Here is a 20,000-nt window from a genome sequence, read left to right on the forward strand (position 1 = left end):
GAGTGTAATGGTGGAGGTGATGGAGGTGGAGGTGATGAGTGTAATGGTGGAGGTGATGGAGGTGGAGGTGATGAGTGTACGGGTGGAGGTGATGGAGGTGAAGTTATGAGTGTCCGGGTGGAGGTGATGGAGGTGGAGGTGATGAGTGTAATGGTGGAGGTGATGGAGGTGGAGGTGATGAGTGTAATGGTGAAGGTGATGGAGGTGATGAGTGTACGGGTGGAGGTGATGGAGGTGGAGGTGATGAGTGTAATGGTGGAGGTGATGAGTGTAATGGTGGAGGTGATGGAGGTGGAGGTGATGAGTGTAATGGTGAAGGTGATGGAGGTGGAGGTGATGAGGTAATGGTGGAGGTGATGGAGGTGGAGGTGATGAGTGTAATGGTGGAGGTGATGGAGGTGAAGTTATGAGTGTACGGGTGGAGGTGATGGAGGTGGAGGTGATGAGTGTAATGGTGGAGGTGATGGAGGTGGAGGTGATGAGTGTAATGGTGAAGGTGATGGAGGTGATGAGTGTACGGGTGGAGGTGATTGAGGTGGAGGTGATGAGTGTAATGGTGGAGGTGATGGAGGTGAAGTTATGAGTGTACGGGTGGAGGTGATGGAGGTGGAGGTGATGAGTGTAATGGTGGAGGTGATGGAGGTGGAGGTGATGAGTGTAATGGTGGAGGTGATGGAGGTGAAGTTATGAGTGTACGGGTGGAGGTGATGGAGGTGGAGGTGATGAGTGTAATGGTGGAGGTGATGGAGGTGAAGTTATGAGTGTACGGGTGGAGGTGATGGAGGTGGAGGTGATGAGTGTAATGGTGGAGGTGATGGAGGTGGAGGTGATGAGTGTAATGGTGGAGGTGATGGAGGTGGAGGTGATGAGTGTAATGGTGGAGGTGATGGAGGTGATGGAGGTGGAGGTGATGAGTGTAATGGTGGAGGTGATGGAGGTGGAGGTGATGAGTGTAATAGTGGAGGTGATGGAGGTGATGGAGGTGGAGGTGATGAGTGTAATGGTGAAGGTGATGGAGGTGGAGGTGATGAGTGTAATGGTGGAGGTGATGGAGGTGGAGGTGATGAGTGTAATGGTGGAGGTGATGGAGGTGGAGGTGATGAGTGTAATGGTGGAGGTGATGGAGGTGATGGAGGTGGAGGTGATGAGTGTAATGGTGGAGGTGATGGAGGTAGACGTGGCGTACTGATTGAAGCAGGGCATGTTGGGATTGTTGAAATGACTGTAGGGGTTGACTCGAGACAGAGGAGCCAGGCAGATCCAGCAGAAGTACTGGTGACAGGAGGAGCAGGTCATCTTATTGCAGCCCTGCATCTTCTGCAGACACCAGAGGAGAAACATCGGCTAATTTATCATGCACATTTCATTCATTTTATTTCATGAACATGCAAAGAGCAATGAGATGTTCACAGCAGGCTTCTCCTGTGTGGAAGTGTGGAATGAGGTTTCTTCAGCCTGTTCAGATTTGTAATAATCAGCCTGAGTACGGTTTTAATGATCTTCATCTCAAAAACATCAACATCAGGTGTAAAAATGGAACACAGGAGAAGAAGAGTGAGGAAAGTCCTCAGAGTTTATAATCACCTGAAATTCAGCAGCAAAAACGCTCTCGCTGTTGACAAACTAATATAAAGTGTGTGTGTGTGTGTGTGTGTGTGTGTGTGTGTGTGTTCTGCATCATCAATGAATGGACCTGCGTCCTGCATCTTCCTCACAGTGTTAGTCTGACCCTCACCACTACACTCAAGTCTCCAACAGAAGCAGTGTTTTTACCTACAACACCATTTTAGTGTTCCAGATGTGCATCATGGTGTAAACACACACACACACACACACACACACACACACACAGATCTCAATAAGATTCCTGACCTGAATGTGGAAGCCACAGCGAGGGCAGTTTTTCGAGTTCTCCTCTAACCACTTCCTGCTGAAGGCCTCCTCTACAGCACGCTGGATCACCTGCTTCCCAAAACGCTGCTCCAGGAACTTTTTCTCCACCTCAGAGCTGGCCATGTACTCCTCCTGCAGGTTATGGAGCTCCTCTACAGAAACAGAGATCTTTTTAAAAAATCAGTAAGAAAAAAAAGGTTGATTAGATATCGTAACCCTGCGAGCATGTTGCAGCATGAAGTGCAGAAGGTGCAAGATTCTTCTCACAACATGTCTGTGCTCGATATCTGTTCATTGTTTTCAGGAGCGATTTATCCTAATAAAACAGAACGAAGCGTGGAGTTCCATCAGGGTGTGTGTTTACGCTCTCAGCTGCGCTCTCATTACGCTTATATATGAAGTTCTGTTGAGTATGAAGTCACTTACGGACGGTTGGAGGACAGTGCGAGAGGCCGTGGTAGGCGCGTTTGCACAGCGTGCAGAAGGCGTAGCGGCAGGACGGACACTGGCCCATGGTGGTGTTGGGCTCCAGCATCACAGCCATGCAACAGGAAGTGCGAGGACAGTACACGATGTCCGCCATCAGGTCCAGACTGTTCTGCAGCAATAAGCGGTCGTAACGTGCAAACTCTTCTTCTCCAACCAGAAGCTTCACCTGTCAGTGATCACATCACCATCTGACACATGAACACGATCACAGAGACGAACAAAACTCCCACAGTCCCACAGTCCCGCTTCACTACGCACAAATACAACTCAAACACAAAACGTTTATTGGGCATGCGCACAGTGTGGGGAAAAATCTCTCCACACCACACACAAGCGTAAAAACATTCCTGTGCATCTGCCCTTTTAACTTCCATAACCTTCCTGATCATCTTCCAGCACAGGAGATGTTTCAAATATCAACATGATTCACATCAATATCAAATTTAAATATGATTTCACATTCCACAAATCCTCATTCAGTAGAATTTTATAGGCTTTCTGTCCATCAGGATTCATTTCATAATGTGATAATGTAAAAATTACATCAACTATAAGGGCAAAAGTTTGTGGACACCTGAGCATAAGATTTCTGAACATCCCATTCCACATTTAGTCCCATGTGCTGTTAAAATAATCTAAAATAATTAGAGGTCGACCGATTCATCGCACAGAAAGTAGATCGTTGGGACTTTCAGCAAAGATCCACACCATAGCGCTATAGTTCATCACAAGAGCGACCTCTAGAGGTGAATCACTGATGCCACGTGCTGTTCGTTTTCACACGTGAGACACTTTATTTACTTCCTTAATTGGGCGTGGCATGGATGTGATCAGACTGTGGCATGGAGGTGATCAGACTGTGGCATTAAGGTGATCAGACTGTGGCATTTAGGTGATCAGACTGTGGCATGAAGAAGATCAGACTGTGGCATTAAGGTGATCAGACTAGCATGGAGGAGATTTGACTGTGGCATGAGGGAGATCAGACTGTGGCATTAAGGTGATCAGACTGGCATGGAGAAGATCAGACTGTGGCATTAAGGTGATCAGACTGTGGCATTAAAGTGACCAGACTGTGGCATGGAGGAGATCAGACTGTGGCATGGAGGAGATCAGACTGTGGCATGGAGGTGATCAGACTGTGGCATGGAGGAGATCAGACTGTGGCATGGAGGAGATCAGACTGTGGCATGAAAGAGATCAGAATGTGGCATGGAGGAGATCAGACTGTGGCATGGAGGAGATCAGTCTGTAGCATGGAGGAGATCAGACTGTGGCATGAAGGTGATCAGACTGTAGCATGGAAGAGATCAGACTGTGGCATGGAGGTGATCAGACTGTAGCATGGAGGAGATCAGACTGGCATGGAGGAGATCAGACTGTGGCATGGAGGTGATCAGACTGTGGCATGGAGGAATTTAGACTGTGGGATGGAGGAGATCAGACTGTGGCTTGGAGGTGATCAGACTGTAGCATGAAAGAGATCAGAATGTGGCATGGAGGAGATCAGAATGTGGCATGGAGGAGATCAGACTGTGGCATGGAGGAGATCAGACTGTGGCATGGAGGTGATCAGACTGTAGCATGGAGGAGATCAGACTGTGGCATGGAGGAGATCAGACTGTGGCATGGAGGAGATCAGACTGTGGCATGGAGGAGATCAGTCTGTGGCATGGAGGAGATCAGACTGTGGCATGGAGGAGATCAGACTGTGGCACTGCTGAGGTGGTGTGGTTTTTGTTAAATGTGAGCCAAAATCATTGAAATAAAAAGAAATAAACACTTGAAATAGATCAGTGTGTGTGTGTGTGTGTGTGTGTGTGTGTGTGATGAATCTATATAACAGTTTCACTTTCTGTATTAAATTACTCAAATAAATCAACTTTTGGGAACATCTGGGAAGATGTTCCACTATATTTGGTGGAGATTTTGTGGAGATTCATTCAGCTACAATGGTGTTAGTAAAGTCATGTAGTGATGTAGGAGAAGGTGACGAGGTTCATGGGGTGCAGTCAGGGTTCACATTCTTCCTGAAGATGTTCAATAAGGTTGAAGCTTTGTGTACAGGAGCATCATCATGCTGGAGCAGGTTTGGATCTCTTAGTTCAAGTGAAGGAAAAATGTCCTTCTCCTGCATCCAAAAACGTCCAATACAACTGTGTGCATCCAAATTTGTGGGAACAGTTTGAGGAAGAAACACAAATGGCTAAAATATTCATGTGTCCCAATACTTCTGACCATAGAGTGCATCAGTATAAGATGTTTAAGTCTAAAAAAAGGTTTTTTATGTTGAAGGGCTTCGATTTCGAGATGTGTAACCCGTGTGTGTGTGTGTGTGTGTGCGTGCGTGCGTGTGTGTGTGTGTGTGTGTGTGTGTGCGTGTGTGCGTTACAGTATGCATCTGATGTTAGTAAAATAGACCCTAACCCTAGTGAAGATAATATTTCTTCATCGTGAGTGTGTTACCTGGGAGGGCGTAGCTACAGACGTACACTGGTGCTCGGGGCAGGTAAGGCACTGGACTTTTCCGTCTCGGATCTGGATCTGGAAGTACTCCCTGACGCAGATCTGGCAGTAAACATGCTGACACTCCTTAAAGAGCATGCAGCTGGAGCCCAACTTCTCCGAGAAGCAGATCCCACAGGAGAACACCCTACTGTCAAAAACCTTCTGCCTCTGAGCTTCGTCAAAGTCCAGGAGCTGACGCAGCAGGTCAGCATGGGGCTCGAGCTCCAGGACAGCCCGGGAGTCCAGCTCTGCCACCTTCTTCTTCTCAGCTCCTGTGTTCTCGGCTCGCTTGGTGGCACCATCGCTCCTCCCATGCTCCGGAAGAGAATGTTTGCTGCTGCTGCTGCTGCTATGGATTTCCAGAGGAGACTGCAGGCTCAGGAAGTCCAACGCGTCCTCCTTCAGGAACTGGATCCAGGTAAAGAGCACCACGCTGCCCTGATTCTCCTGCCACAGGTCATCCAGACGCTTACACAGAGACGTCAGCTAATGAATGGAGAAGGTTTCAAGATGGAAAGGTAGAGAATCAAATACGTTATACTCGATAAAATCTCACATCGAGAGAAAACACTGTCTGCCTTCTTCCACATACACAATCTCAGAGATTCCTACGATTGGCCGGGGTTGCTGTGATTGACGGGGGGAGAGAGGGTAAGCCCCTCCCACCCACATTTAATCTGTTTTCAATCCTGTCTAATGTTCTTTTAAAAATGTTGGAATCCTGTTTGAGAAATTTGCATAACTAATACATGAATAATTGAATAAATCAAACTGTTAGTATGTTCTGCTGTGGCTATGATGGCATCTCGCTCTCTCACAGAAACTTCTCCTCACCTGGAGTCTGGAGAGCCATTTGGAGCTCAATGTAAACACCGGTGGTGATGAGGAAGGATAATCGTCAGGAAGCTCAAAATTCAACACCAGGGGAGGCAGAAACGAGACGTCGTACTCCACAGAGTTCTCCCCTGAATTCACACAAGCTCAGGTGAGAAGATGGAGGAGAAATCAGAGAACAGGTTTAAACGGTAAAGTAAATCGAACATCTTCTCACCGCTGACCAGCAGCTTGAAGCCGCAGGGAAGCTCGAGACACAGATGGATTTCTCCTTCCCGGCCCGATTCGGCTCGACGGAACTCCTCCTCATCATAAATACTCACTAGAGCCAGAAGTTCATCGTCCTGGGCTTCCTGATCCTCAGACATTTGAACATTCCTGATGAACAGAAGACCGGACAGTCATTTGTTAGAAATCAAGATGAAACTAAATGACTTAAATGATTAATTATAAAAAACTCTGATTGGAAAAAGCGAAGTATGAACATGATCCTACACATGACGTGTCACTGAAATCATAAGTATCGTGAGAAAGTCTTTCAGGTAAAACGAACACAAAGTGTGTTTGAAAAACAGAGTGCAGCTCATTTAGAATTGATCACAACAGGAAGTAATGTTCCTGCACTAGGGGTGTAACGGTTCACGTATTCATACCAACAAGTTTTAGATCCAGGGCTTTTGGTTTAGTTCACACGTGTTCACACGTGTACCGAATGCAATCCTTTTTACGTGCGGAACATAGTTACAATCTGAGTTCCCTCAGGAATGTATTAAGTGACGGACCGCAACTTTGTTTAGTCTCCACCTCGCACTTTTAGTGCATTTTTTTCTTTCTATTAATTCTCAATTTTTTTTCTCGAAAATTTAGAGTTTTAAACTGGGAAATTCTCTGCCCTCCTTTTTTTAATCCCATAGTGGCTCTGCTACGCTGTCGTAAGAAAGGGAATGAAGGATGGAAGGAATAAAGACATTTGTTAGGTATGCTGAAATAAGTAGAACAGTAAAGTATAACATATGTTAAGAAAATTAAATATTAAATGTAAACACACACACACACACACACACACACACACACACCTGTATTTTTATTGTATAATTTTGTGTTTTGTATTTCTTCCCCTAACCGTACTGAAATTGAACCGAAACGTGACTTAAAAACTGAGGCATATTCCAAACATGACTTCTGAGTCCCGTTTCACCCCGATCCCACACACGTCATCGTTACTTATAAACTAAATGTAAAACGTATAAATGATGGTGTTCTCCTTCAGGTCTACAGATCAGCGTGTTAGAAATGATTTCAGGATGATTATATTACAGCACATTCAATTTGATGTAGAACAATAAACAGCTTTTCTCCATTTCACACACAGTGATGTGCTGTAGAGATCATGATTTACACTCTATAGTGAAATCACACGTTAAATCTCTCCTCACACTGCACCACACTCCCTCAGAACGTCTAGCACTGCTCGAACGGTCCCACCAGCTCTCATTGAAGAGGTATGTGTACATCAAGATTCCACATCTGCTCAGTTTCAGCACCGAGATTGTGGCATGAACTTTCCCTGTCTATCTTCAACCGTCAGGTGAAGAGCTCACCTGTTCTACCTGTCTACCTCGTCCTGAATCACTTACACTGGCACTTTTTCCTCTGATTGTTCTGTCTTTGTTTATATATAAAAATTAAAGTGTGCTAATTCCTCTAACAGAGTTCTACACTGATGGTATGTTAAATGTGATCTAGTGTTGATTTATTAATTGATAAAGAATGTAAATGCATTGCTGTATCTCATGTATATATACTGCGAACTTGTGTGCTTGTTTGCACTGTTTCTGACATTTCTTTTTTAATTCCACCGCAGCTTTTACTTATTCATATAAAACCAGCAGGACATTCTGATCAGTGTTTATAATCAGAAACATGGATTATAGAGAAGCATGGTGTCATCATGGGCGTTTGAATGGACAGTGCGCATGCGCACAAATCCCGCCCATGCCCCTTTGCCCTGCCTGGTGTCAGAGCTGCTGCTGAGGTGGTGGAGGTGTTGGTGATGGTTTACTCCTGTTCTGAAGGACCTGTGAGAAACCCCTCAGGCTGTAGCATGCAGTAGATCTTACTGTATAATCTGAAGTGAACAGAAATGTCAGGAATCATCTCACACTGCGAGCTGTCCGCCTCCATCACATTCAAAACCACTCAGATTCACTTCTACACTGTCTCTAATCTCTAACTCTCACCTGAGGCAACTCGTTGTTCAGGCTAACAGTTTAGCTAAACCTGAGCTGAGATTAGACGGTTGCTAGCAGATATAACTAGCTGTCACTTAGTCTCCAGACCAACTGCTTTAAACCAACACTCCAGTATCGGACTCAATTAAATAAAAACAATACTAAACGGTTCGGTTAAACACTAACTTACCTACAGTGCAGAACAATAAACAAACAGAAACCGGGGCAGAAGAACTACTTCATGACACACTCGGCTACATTTGACCAGGTTAACAAAGTCCCGCCCCTGCCGCGCGCGGATTGGCTGGTTCGTCCCGTGCGCTCTGTTTGTCCAATCACAACTTCTGTTTCTATGATCTACGTTTAGTGGTTCGGAACTCCGGAAGTATCGAACTACATTGGATTAGTAGTGACACTGCAAATCAAAATCTACATTTTAATTGTAGACTTGCAGCCCCCCCCCTCCTAATTTTCGCATGAACTCTCATCTAACATTTTTTTATTTCGATTAATTTTATAAAGGATTATTTACTTTTTGCAGTTTTGTCAGGTGGTAAGCGAAGGCAGTGAAGATCTGCGCATGCGTCAAGAACGACACCGGTTAGATTTGTTGTTTTTAGTCTCGTCCTTATAGAAAATTATTACCCTAATATACCCTAAAATTGGCAGGTTAACATATGTATTTTTGGTTTCTCAGCTATTTAATGCAGCACATACGGGACTTTCTAAAACACAATATGCAATAAGACGGTTTTTAAAGACTAAACTCAGTAAACACAATCATGTAATAATACAATAAAATAAAAAACTATGTACAGACACGCAGTTTGGTTGAGTTTAGTCTTTTAAAACGCTTTCCTATCGCATAAAGCCACGTTAAGAGGTTTAGTATGTCCCGCATAAACACTGAGGAAGTGAATGTGGTCCATCATCACTCATGCGGTTGTTCCAGCAGGACGATGCTCCAGCACACAAAGCAAACTCTCAGGAGACAATAGATTTATTTCCTCTTTTCCTAGATTTATAACAGATTACACTGGGAATAATTATGATCATGAAGAAACATTTACCACATAAATTAAACACTCACAAAAATGCCATCTCTTTTTTACTTCACTAATAAGCACTATAGGAGGAGGATGAACAGAAAAGCCCACACATTGGCCATGTGTATACGAGAGTCCACCTAAAGAGTAAAGCTACATAGATTTCCTGTTTAATCCTTTACAAAACATGTTCACCTGAACAGTCTGCACATTACACAACGTTCAGTGCTGCAGGAAAATCTTCTCCATTTAATTTGCATTCTCACCTGCATCATCACTGCACTACACCTGAACTGTTCCGTTAGAATTACTGAACCTCACAGAGGAATAATTCCTTACAAGTCCTTTATTTCACCTCAGCAATACGGAAAGCATAAATATTCTGAAAACCAAAACATTATATACAACCTTTTTGCTTTTCGCTGAAAGAAGACGAGAGGATGGAGAAATCCTAAGACATTGTACAGGGTCTGCAGTAGGATCTTGCCTCTGAATGAATGACATTTCAGACAGTTTCCATCTCAGTTTACTAAAATCTTGTGATGGGAAAAGAACACCGAGTTGGTCTCTACTATTCAGATTTTCAGCAGGAAGTAAAACACTCCATTAAAAAAACCCTTCAAGGATTAGCCAAAGAAAGCAAAGATACACAGAGAATCTCCAGCCATGAAGCGCTGCATCAGAGAAACATCAATATACAGAAGAACAGGAACAGATCAGCTTCAACACAGCGGAATTTTAACATTACTGATTTTTTTTTTTTTTTTTAATGCTTCCATACTTTTCAAAGTGAATGAAGTCAAGGGACATGAACAATTTTAAACAGAAGCAAAACTAAAAGCAAAGATATTTCTCAAATAAAATCAGAAATCCCAAGTTAAAAGGTGTGCAGTTTCTGGAACGCGACATGGTGCTCACCTCAACATTCAGACCATGAGTTTTAAAGTGACACAGACCCCGAGTCCCCATCTTCAAGCTCAGATTTCTTTAATGTGAAAAAGACCAACAAATGTGCAACCTTATTTTATACAGAGGAAAAAAACCCACAAAAACGAAAAAAAAAAAACCCAGTTCAGGAAGTTCACGGTGCTTTCTGATAGAGAAACTAATGTAGCTAGCTTGTTTCAGTCATGATTTGGAAGCAAGCTGAGAGAACTTGTGTGTGGATGAAGAGTTAGTCGATGTCCATTTCAGGCAGCTTGGCCTCTGTGGATTCTGGAGCCGGTTTGTCTTTGTTTGGGCTGCTGGGCTGCGCCTCCGAGCCTTCCTGTCCATTAACTGGGCCGTTCTGTTCAGGCGTCTTCTCCTCCTTTGGCACCTCAACTTTGGGTTTGGGTTTTAAGACGATGGGGTTGCAGGTGGAGGTCAGCTCCTGAACACAACATTCAAAACAGAAAACAAACATTTAACTCAAAGTCTCAGTGATGCAGTTCCTAATTTACATAACAGCAAATAGTTTTTAAGATAAGACACACCCCTAACCAATCTTAAACCTGACGCCAAGCTCCAGACAGAGAACCAGAACCTTTTACTGACTCTTGCTGATGGAAATCCCTGATACGGTATAAAGACACCGATTTTGACTTCAAGTGATCTTTAACAAAAAACAAAAATAATTACAGTACCTTGGTTTTGGCTTGAATCTCACAGGCTTTAATAACAGGCTCTTGTGTCAGACTCTGCTTGCTCTGTTCATTCATTTTGTTGTTCATCCAGTTCATGGTCTCGTTCACATGCTTTTCCACTTTCATCACCTCCAGCTCGTCCAGGTGCTCATACTGCTCATCCTGAAGGTCAAAAACAACACAAGTGAAAATTCACCAGCAACACATTGTCTTTGTAATGTTTTAGAAAACACTTGTTAATCAGAAGTATTCTGATGTTTCCTCCATTTCCCAGGGTTTTTTTTATTTGCTGATGTACTATTGCACCATCAAATACAATATTTTCTTCTAACCCAGACCACTGCAACTCTTAAAAACACACTAAAGCGTAATAATTTTAATGATGAGTAGAGTTTCATCACTAATATAAACTGAATTGGTGTAGGAGCGGTGGCTTGGTACTGATTACAGAAACAGTAATGGCGAGTTTTTAATTATGCACACAGCCATTGTGGAAAGTGCTCTGCCCTGAGAACTGAGCCATGCCTTTATGAAACATGAACATACCTTTGCTTTGTACGCTTCTAAAATCTTCATGTATTTTTGGACTTGTTTCCCGAGCTCCTCAAAGGCTTTTGGTCTCTCTTCCGCCTGTAGCGCTCGGTCCTGGATGGGCTGTCCGAGTTTCTACACATGGGAAAAACACCCAGGTCTGTTTATTTCTGGTATCAAAAATATTAAGTTTCTATTTTACTGCAGTGAAAACATTTTACCTTCAGTTCTGCCAGTTTATCAATGTACACCTGCTTCTGTTGGTCTTCTCCATCTTCATACAGCCAGTTTTCTGTGTCTTCAAGTTTTAGACTAAAAGCATCCCGATCCTGGAAGATTGCATAAGAATGAGTTACTAACACAAATTAATAGCATTATAAACTAATTATAAATTACATATTTTACAGACTTACTTCCTCACTGACAAACTTCTCCAATACTCCATGCAATTTGTCCCTCATGTCATACACATACTCCTCAACCGCATTCTTCGCGTCGTTCCTCTCTTTTTCCAGTTTGTCCTGCATGATCATCTTCCCCTGATGACACGAACAACACCAAATAAAAAGACTTGGGGCTTGTTTTTCATAAAGCGGGATCGTAACGATGGTCAGTTAGTGCACTGTAATGTCATGTCTGAAAATAATGGACCTAACAGCTTCTGCACACTAACCTTACTTCAGATTTACATTCTAGAAACGGTGACATGAAACAGAACCTCTTATTCTACGTATTGAAAACCAGTTAAGTTTTAAGTTTAAAGTTCTATCTGCAATCTCTCAATCTCACAAAGCAATCTCTCAATCTCAGAAAAGGAATCCTATACGGTAATAAGCACAGTCTATATAACCGGCTTTGAATGTCTCCTGAGTATTTATTATCACAGGCATCTGAATATCTATAAGATGTAAAGTTTGAATGATAGGAGACACAGAGGAATGATAGGTTAGACCCTCCTGAGGTGTTTGTAGATTAAGGTGCATTACCTCATTCTCCACAAACAGATTGAGCAGCTCGTTGCTAAGCTGCCAGTGCAGGTTGTTCTGAATCGGCAGGTCTACAGTCTTTGTTTTCACTTTGGGTTTCTTGGCTTGTGGCGGCTGGTCGTTCTTCTTTTCCTGTTTGTTTTCCTCAGTCTATAAAATAAAGTGTAGAATTAAAAAATGCATTTCAATAATATAGCAAAGTCTTGCTCTCTATAAACAGAATAGACTTGTGGTAGATAGTGTGTTTAGTGTGCTGTTGAAGCTACTCCTTAAGGACTTGGTGTTGAACTAAATATCACCATTTTCTTGGCTTTTCCAGTTTTTCCTGACTGCTGGCTAGAATTACAATAGGTAAATGACATAAGACTCAGGTGTATATTAGGGAGGAATTAATGAGAGCACAGGCAGAAATTGAACCAATAAGTTAAAGTCCCAGTCCATACTGGGAAAGACCCATAGCCACACAGTGAGCTGAGGGTGATTTGTGACAGTTTGTGGGTCAATCAATATTATAACGCTAGACCCTTTCAGTTACCTCCATGTCCTCACTGTCGGATTTCTTATCTACGTTCTCCTTCGGCCCATCACTCTGGCTTTTCTGCTCCTCTTGGTCCACCTGCATCTTGTTCTTAACAAAGCAAAGAAACAGTGGTATCTGACATTAAAATGCAGTTTCTACAGAAATGATAAAGTACAAAAAGCAAATAGAACAAGTTGGAGCAGTGGAGCAGCAGAAATCAGTTCTTTTAGCTATGCTTTTCTTTCTCAGCTGTGTTTAGACATGCCATGGTTGTTCTTGTTTAACAGACTACATATTTCTGGGGTGAGTCTTCCAGGCTTTATTAAACTCGGTTATAACACCTTAGTTAATGGGAGGGCATTACCTCTTCCTCTTTGGCAGTGGTGTCCGTCTCCATGGGCTCTTCTCCTTCTGCAGTCTTCACCACTTCCACCAGGGAGGCACTGGACACACTGAACACACCGTGCACGTTCACACGCACCTTCACCTTTACCTTAGAACACTCACCTGAAGACTGAGGCAATACCTTCTGGATACTGAACTGACCTGTAGAGAGTGAGGGCATTTAGTGCTTCAACAATTGACATAAATGACTAAATGACTAGCCACATTTGAGCCTTGGTCATTGTGAGAAACACTGCATGGATGCAAAATATTACAAACCTGAAAAATGCTTTTTAACCACCATCTATTCTTTTGAGTCACATGTTTATTCTCATATCTAGCTAATATATATATATATATGTGTGTGTGTGTGTGTGTGTGGATCTATATCTATGTACATATCTAAGGTGTTCCCTGCGCCATCAGAAAATATGACCCTGTGCGATCATGTTGTTGGTCTCGAATTCACTTCTCTTGTAAAAGTAGGTGCATTATACAGAGTTGGGCATTTAGCACAGGATTAATTTATATATATATATATATATATATATATATTTTTTATTTTTTCTTTTTTTTTCCCCTAACCCTAACCCTAAAGTACACTAAAACGTATATTTATTTGTTTGTTTGTTTGTTTTAGTCACGCAGTCGGAACACCATCCTTCTTAAGATTATATATTAGTGCTGCTGCAAGCAATTATTATTAATTGAGTATTCTCGTGATTATTCAATCGATTAATCGGATAAAAAAAAATTTACCTTTTCTTTATTTAAGTGCACCCATCTTATTTTCTCTCTCTTATTTAGTAATGCTCTATAATAACAAAAAAGTATATAATAATCATTAGAATACTCGATTACTAAAATAATCGATAACAGCAGACCTAATGAGCAGAATATTTTCATGCTGTGAGAGATGCTGTATACAGCAGCAATGCTGTATTATCCTGTCAATTCAATCCTCCATATCGTTAATCTCAGGGCGGTTTAAATACCAGTCTAACCTTTTATAACTGTAACTTATCTGACAGTCAAAGTTTTATAAGCATCTGATTTGGGATTTAGTGGCAAACTGTTATTCATTGGAGTTCAGAGAGAATAAAGAAAAACACTAGAGAACAATCGTACCAATGGTAGGATCAGGATACGGCAGCTCCTTTGGATTGTTGTAGTAGGCCTCCAGAGAGAAAGACTCCTTGCGGAAGAAGGTTAAGACTTTAGAGAAAGGTGCAGGGTGGTTTTTAGGGAATACCTCACAATCACTGCTTTAAAAAAAAAAAAAAAAAACAAGACAAAAAGAAAAGAGCGAGAAAGAAAGTTCATTTTATTCATATCAAATTGTTTTTCATAAAAGTAGGACCATCAATAAAAATAAGAACTGTATGAAGAACAAGTTTAAAAACCTTAAGCCTTCCTCGGCATCTGAATTCCATTTCAGAGAGATGGGATACGGAACCATGTCTGTGATGGAAAACTCTCGCACTTTGAAGGCAGGCGAAAGGATTGCACACTGAGCGGAGAAAAGAAAAACATTTAGAACATGCTCACTTAATCACCAAGAAAACACTTGGAGGTTGCTAATACTAAACCGCAAGACAAGAACCAGCCACACATCAATCATCCTGAGGGGTGTTGGTTAAACAACAAGAAGAACGGCAACAACTAGATTTAATCTGAATTAAGTCATGCATAAAAATAAATTCTTATAAATATTCTTGACCTGTAGACATGATCTGTTCTTAGGTTGCAGCTAAATCTGCTTATTAAATATAGTTTAAATAAAATTTTGGTTTTGATCACAAATCACCACCAGAAGTCATTGCCTACTCCGTAAAGCAGAGTCTGTGTTAATGAGTTTTACTTTCTTTCTTTGTTCTTCTTCATACAGCAATGATATGCTGCTATAAAGTCTAGAGAAGACAAGCATTCATTGATAAATAATAATGGCACAGAGAAAAATGATTTTAAAGCATGTGTTATACATGTAACACCTTGCTATTCTAAATAATACTTCTAGGGTTTTTTTTTTTCTTTAAAGATTTTGTACACCAATTGTTTGTTGTTCTTTTTCCCCCAATAATAATCAATGAACAATTGTTAATGAAAGTCAGTAGGAGTAAGACATAGTACATGTGTGTGAATGAAAAGGAGGGCAGTGGAGGAGTTCGGTTGCAGGGAGAAGAGGTGGAGAAGGTGGAGGGGTTCAGGTACCTGGGGTCAACAGTGCAGAGTAATGGAGAGAGTGTTAGAGAAGTGAAGAAAAGAGTGCAGGCAGGGTGGAGTGGGTGGAGAAGAGTGATAGCAGGAGTGATTTGTGATAGAAGAGTATCTGTGAGAGTGAAAGGGAAAGTTTATAGGACTGTGGTGAGACCTGAGATGTTGTATGGATTGGAGACAGTGGCATTTAGTAAAAGACAGGAGGTGGAGCTGGAGGTAGCAGAGCTGAAGATGTTGAGGTTTTCGATGGGAGTGACGACGATGGACAGGATTAGAAATGAGTTTATTAGAGGGACAGCGCATGTGGGACGTTTTGGAGACAAGGTGAGGGAGGTGAGATTTAGATGGTTTGGACATGTGCAGAGGAGGGACATGGGGTATATCAGTAGGAGAATGCTGAGGATGGAGACACCAGAAAGGAGGAAAAAAGGAAGACCAAGGAGGAGGTTTATGGATGTGGTGAGGGAAGACATGCAGGTAGTTGGTTTAAAAGAGGCAGATTTAGGGGGTATCGAGACAGATGACCCCTAATGGGAGACGCCGAAAGAAGAAGAATCAATGATCAATTGTTTCATCAGTTAATTTGAGTTGTTATTGTCTGTCAATTAATAAATTACATGATTTTCAATAACGGCTCTTATTAAATGCAGTTCAGTGTCAGTAAGTAGGAAGGATGAGTTATTTTGCTACTCAGGGAATGATGAGTAACAAATTGTGATCCAGTATCTAACAGGGGACTGATGATTTCAGTCACAGACCTGCAGTGCGCAGCCTCTGGCTACAGCCTCGTCTGCATTTAGTGTTGTGCTCAGCTCCTTCCCGAAGAATTTGCTGACTCTCTCTTTGATGGCAGGGATCCGAGAGGCACCACCTACAATCTCCACTGCGTAAATGTCCTCTTTCTTTAGCTCTACAGAAAAGCAAAAGGACAAAAATCAGGTGTCAGGTTTGTGATTAAAAATAAACTAAGAGCAAAGGAAGTGAGGTTTTACTCACTAGCTTGCTCCAGCACGCTGCGCAGGGGTCCCTCCACTTTGGCTAGCAGCCCCGCACACATCTCCTCAAAATCGCCTCTGGAACAACGGCATCATTAGATTATTTTTAGTTGCAGCTTTCACACCAAAGCAGCCGCTTAGATGTGGATGAATACAAATATGACCCCCCTCCCCCCCACAGATCGAGTCAGAGCCTGATTTAGCCCACATAACTTGCTAAATTAAGGGTTGCTGGGAGACTGACCTGTTGAGTTTGCTACTAACATCGATGTCATTCATAAAGCATTCAATGTTGAGCGGCAGGTCCGAGGAGTTGGCGCTCATGAGCTTTTTCAGCTTCTCACACTCTTGGTAGAGGCGCACCAGAGCACGAGGCTTGGAGCGCACATCTAGTTTGTACTTCTTAGCAAACTCAGTGCAGAAATGCTGAACAAGTATTTCATCAAAGTCTTTCCCACCCAGCTCACTGTCAAATGCAGAGGCCAGGACCTGGAGAGAAAATGTTTTAAAAACATCGAACAGTTATAAGATTGTAAAATACAATGACAACGAGGTAAAGCAAAAAGTTTATTAGAGGAAAAAAGCTTTTTTACTGCCACTTTATAAACTTTGGACCTCAATCCTTGGTAATCTGAATTCTACTCTTTTATTAATTTACAACCGCACTTGTTCATCGATATTTTGCCACTCAAAGTTGCTCTGTAGTGAGTGGAGGTAGATGGTGAACGGAGAGATTTGTCTATTTTATTATTTTTTTGCATTTTTAAAAACTCCTACAGTGTGTCAGAATATCATTTCACTCTTGAGGCTTGTTTGAATGTTCTTAGTTAAAGCAAAGTGTGATATAAATTTGTAAACGATTGACATGTAAATGCCTGAAGTCTCCTTACCTTTAACTTCCCCTTGTTAAAGGCACAGGCAGAAACCTGATAGCCAGCATGGCCAACGTCAACAAACACAACAGTTCTGGGTTTCTCCTCAGGTGCGGGCAGATCCTGCTTGTAAATGCCATATGCCAGGGCAACTGGAATAAAGATAATTAAGGACCATAAATACACATCAGCAATAGACCACTTTCTCAGTTTACAGAGACAGACTCCTTTTATTAATTAAATAGGAGGCATGTGAAGGCTTGTGATTCAGTGTTCAACATTGTTTATTATTTTATTTTTAAAACTAAAATCTTTTTATATTTGCTAAGGGGAATGGCAGATGCATCAGCTTTTAATTTCCACTATTCATCTCTCGCTGTACATCATATGATTCTTTTCATTAGAAAAGAGTTATATTGATTTTGTTACACTGACATGTCTGTCTACTGCTGTAATGTAGTACATTTCTGTCATGTAAATTTAATACATAGGCATTAAGTTACAGCAAAGATTAGGACACGGCACGTTTCAGGATCGTTTACCTGCAGTGGTCTCGTTCATGAGTCTCAGGCAGTTAAGGCCAGCAATCTGCGCAGCGTCTATAACCGATCTTCTCTCTGCATCGGTGAAGAAGCTCGGCACCTGGGGGTAAAAGAAAAAAAATTCTTTTAAATACAGTAGAAGAGAACAAATTAAATTTTAATAATAGACAGATATAAAAATATGTAGAAGCAGGCTTGTTTACAGAAATGACGCAGTCTGCCACTGGCTTTTTGAGTGCAGATTCTGCAGTCTCCTTCAGTTTGTTCAGGAGCATAGCAGTGACCTGCTCAATACTGAACACCTTCTCCTCCTCCATGTACATGACCTACACATAAAGAAAGGAAAGATCAGCAAACCTTTCAGGACATTAAAAACAGCAGCAAAATAGAACTAATTCCAACTAACTGTTTATTTACCTTGATGCCGGTGGTCCCTGTGGGCATCTCAGCGAGATCATAGACCAGACTGGACTTTGCTGATTGGACATATGGGTCAGTGAGCGGCCTGCCATGGAATCGCTTAAATCCTTGGACGGTATTTTGCAGTTGGTGACCACCTAAATACAAAAAATTACAATAATGTGGTTAGTCCACTACATAAGGAAAAACTGCTAAATCATCAGATCCCTTAAATAGTTCATCAGTAAACCATTGCCTTACCTGGCTCTTTGCAGCTGCACCTATTGCCCGACTTCGAGGCCCAAAAGATACAAAGGACCTGGGAAAGGTTAAATTTCACAGCTTAAGCAGAATGATTGGATAACGAATGCAGGTGAGCTTGCATCAGCATTAACATGATCTGTGTGCTCCATTTTTACTAAATGATATTACAGTCACTGATATTAATGTAAAGATGTTCCAACTTATTGAATGTCTGACTTCTTTTAAACAAAAGGAAAAAAATTTAATTCCCCTCCTAATTTTGTTTTAAAATTCCTCCCATTAATGTCATAATATCACCCAACCTAGCAATGTTAATTTGCATAGCTGAACATGCTTTGGGTTAAATGCTAACTGCCTTTTTTTTATTTTATTTTTTTTATCAAAAACACACATCAAAAGAAATGCTGTCATCAGAACAAACTTTTTGGAGGACAAAATGATTTGTCACTTTACATCATATTAATGATGCAGAGGACACTGAAAATCTAAATTCAAATGTCACTTGTCAGTGGAATTGTGTAAACTGTAGAAAATAAAAATCTGTCTGTTGCTCCATCATTAAAAATTGTGAGTAAACATCCCTGCCATGGATGCTTGTGGAATCATCAGAATTTAAACATCTCCTGGTAAAAGAACAGACATGTAAACTGGGGCCAAAACACTCAAGCTATAAAACACAATGCAAGCCAAAATGTGAACTCTTCTAATTTGATAATTTAGTGAGTTTTGTATTTTTAGTGCAATTAACAAAATTCTGACACCAACAACTGAATAAAGATATCTCAAAAGTTCCACAAGCAGAAACTGGCTTTAACAGCACGAGACTAGGCCATGTACATGACTGACGTGTGTGTGTGTGTGTGTGTGTGTGTGTGTGTGTGTGTGTGTGTGTGTGCACATCAAGTTTATATGGACATGGCTGATGACCCACAAAAACATTTCCAGTAACACAACTCAGCTGCATTTCTCCCTGGGGCAACATTACACACACACACACACACACACACACACACACACACACACACACACACACACACACACCTTAAACCAGAGTTCTGGTCACTGCTAAGTGCAAACAATAAAGACCTTTATCTAAAGCATGGGTTTAATTCAGGCTTGTAGCTGTAACAGGCTTAATACCAGACACTAAAAGTAGAGAGGAAATTTTAAATAAGTCCTGGTTAGGATTGGCATGTAGAATTTTCTATTTCCACGGTCATGAATTTTAGTTTCACTCTCAATCTTTTACACAACTGATGACAAAACACTATGATGTGTTGAGCAGGTTTATAATCCTTCAACACTGTAAACTCATTGTGAAGTATTTCTAATGAACTTTAGTAGTAAATTTGTAAAACTATACTATTGTTAAATCGCTGTATGGAAATGTGTGCAGCGAGACTGCACTTTCTTAATTCCCCAATTTAAAACTTCATGCATCCACAAGAACCTGTAAGAGTATTGGATTTATTTATGTGAATGACTGAACACACACACACACAACCACACACACACACACACACACATTAATGACATAAATTAAGTGTAACAGATTGTTACTGTTTCTAATAATCTATTAATCAGTTCAAGATATTTGGGCATGTATGAATAAACAGCTGATCACAAAAAAAGAACGGTATTATACATGTGATAAGTCTTAGCCA

General features: G+C 41.5%; 2 protein-coding genes across 2 annotated transcripts in view; both read right to left on the minus strand.

Moving 5' to 3' along the window:
* The window catches only part of rnf14 (ring finger protein 14), a 9,025-nt gene extending 774 nt beyond the window's left edge, over positions 1 to 8,251 (minus strand). Inside the window, exons 1-7 of the mRNA XM_046868695.1 lie at positions 8,146 to 8,251; positions 5,942 to 6,102; positions 5,725 to 5,855; positions 4,849 to 5,376; positions 2,320 to 2,548; positions 1,873 to 2,045; positions 1,187 to 1,317 (exon numbers count right to left, since the gene is read on the minus strand). Of these exons, the coding sequence (XP_046724651.1) occupies positions 1,187 to 1,317; positions 1,873 to 2,045; positions 2,320 to 2,548; positions 4,849 to 5,376; positions 5,725 to 5,855; positions 5,942 to 6,092 (1,343 nt within the window). The 5' untranslated portion in view covers positions 6,093 to 6,102; positions 8,146 to 8,251. The remainder of the gene's footprint in view (positions 1 to 1,186; positions 1,318 to 1,872; positions 2,046 to 2,319; positions 2,549 to 4,848; positions 5,377 to 5,724; positions 5,856 to 5,941; positions 6,103 to 8,145) is intronic.
* Positions 8,252 to 9,971: 1,720 nt separating this feature from the next.
* Positions 9,972 to 20,000, minus strand: part of hspa4a (heat shock protein 4a) — an 11,774-nt gene continuing 1,745 nt past the window's right edge. The window contains 19 exon segments of the mRNA XM_046867979.1: positions 9,972 to 10,373; positions 10,627 to 10,788; positions 11,173 to 11,292; positions 11,379 to 11,486; positions 11,571 to 11,696; positions 12,144 to 12,293; positions 12,679 to 12,771; positions 13,028 to 13,209; positions 14,176 to 14,309; positions 14,451 to 14,557; positions 16,023 to 16,174; positions 16,261 to 16,337; positions 16,504 to 16,748; positions 17,150 to 17,283; positions 17,674 to 17,773; positions 17,877 to 17,999; positions 18,091 to 18,218; positions 18,221 to 18,230; positions 18,334 to 18,391. Coding sequence (XP_046723935.1) covers positions 10,176 to 10,373; positions 10,627 to 10,788; positions 11,173 to 11,292; positions 11,379 to 11,486; positions 11,571 to 11,696; positions 12,144 to 12,293; positions 12,679 to 12,771; positions 13,028 to 13,209; positions 14,176 to 14,309; positions 14,451 to 14,557; positions 16,023 to 16,174; positions 16,261 to 16,337; positions 16,504 to 16,748; positions 17,150 to 17,283; positions 17,674 to 17,773; positions 17,877 to 17,999; positions 18,091 to 18,218; positions 18,221 to 18,230; positions 18,334 to 18,391 — 2,407 coding nt within the window. The 3' untranslated portion in view covers positions 9,972 to 10,175.

Source organism: Silurus meridionalis, chromosome 15, assembly GCF_014805685.1.
Source record: "Silurus meridionalis isolate SWU-2019-XX chromosome 15, ASM1480568v1, whole genome shotgun sequence".
NCBI classification, from domain to species: domain Eukaryota; kingdom Metazoa; phylum Chordata; class Actinopteri; order Siluriformes; family Siluridae; genus Silurus; species Silurus meridionalis.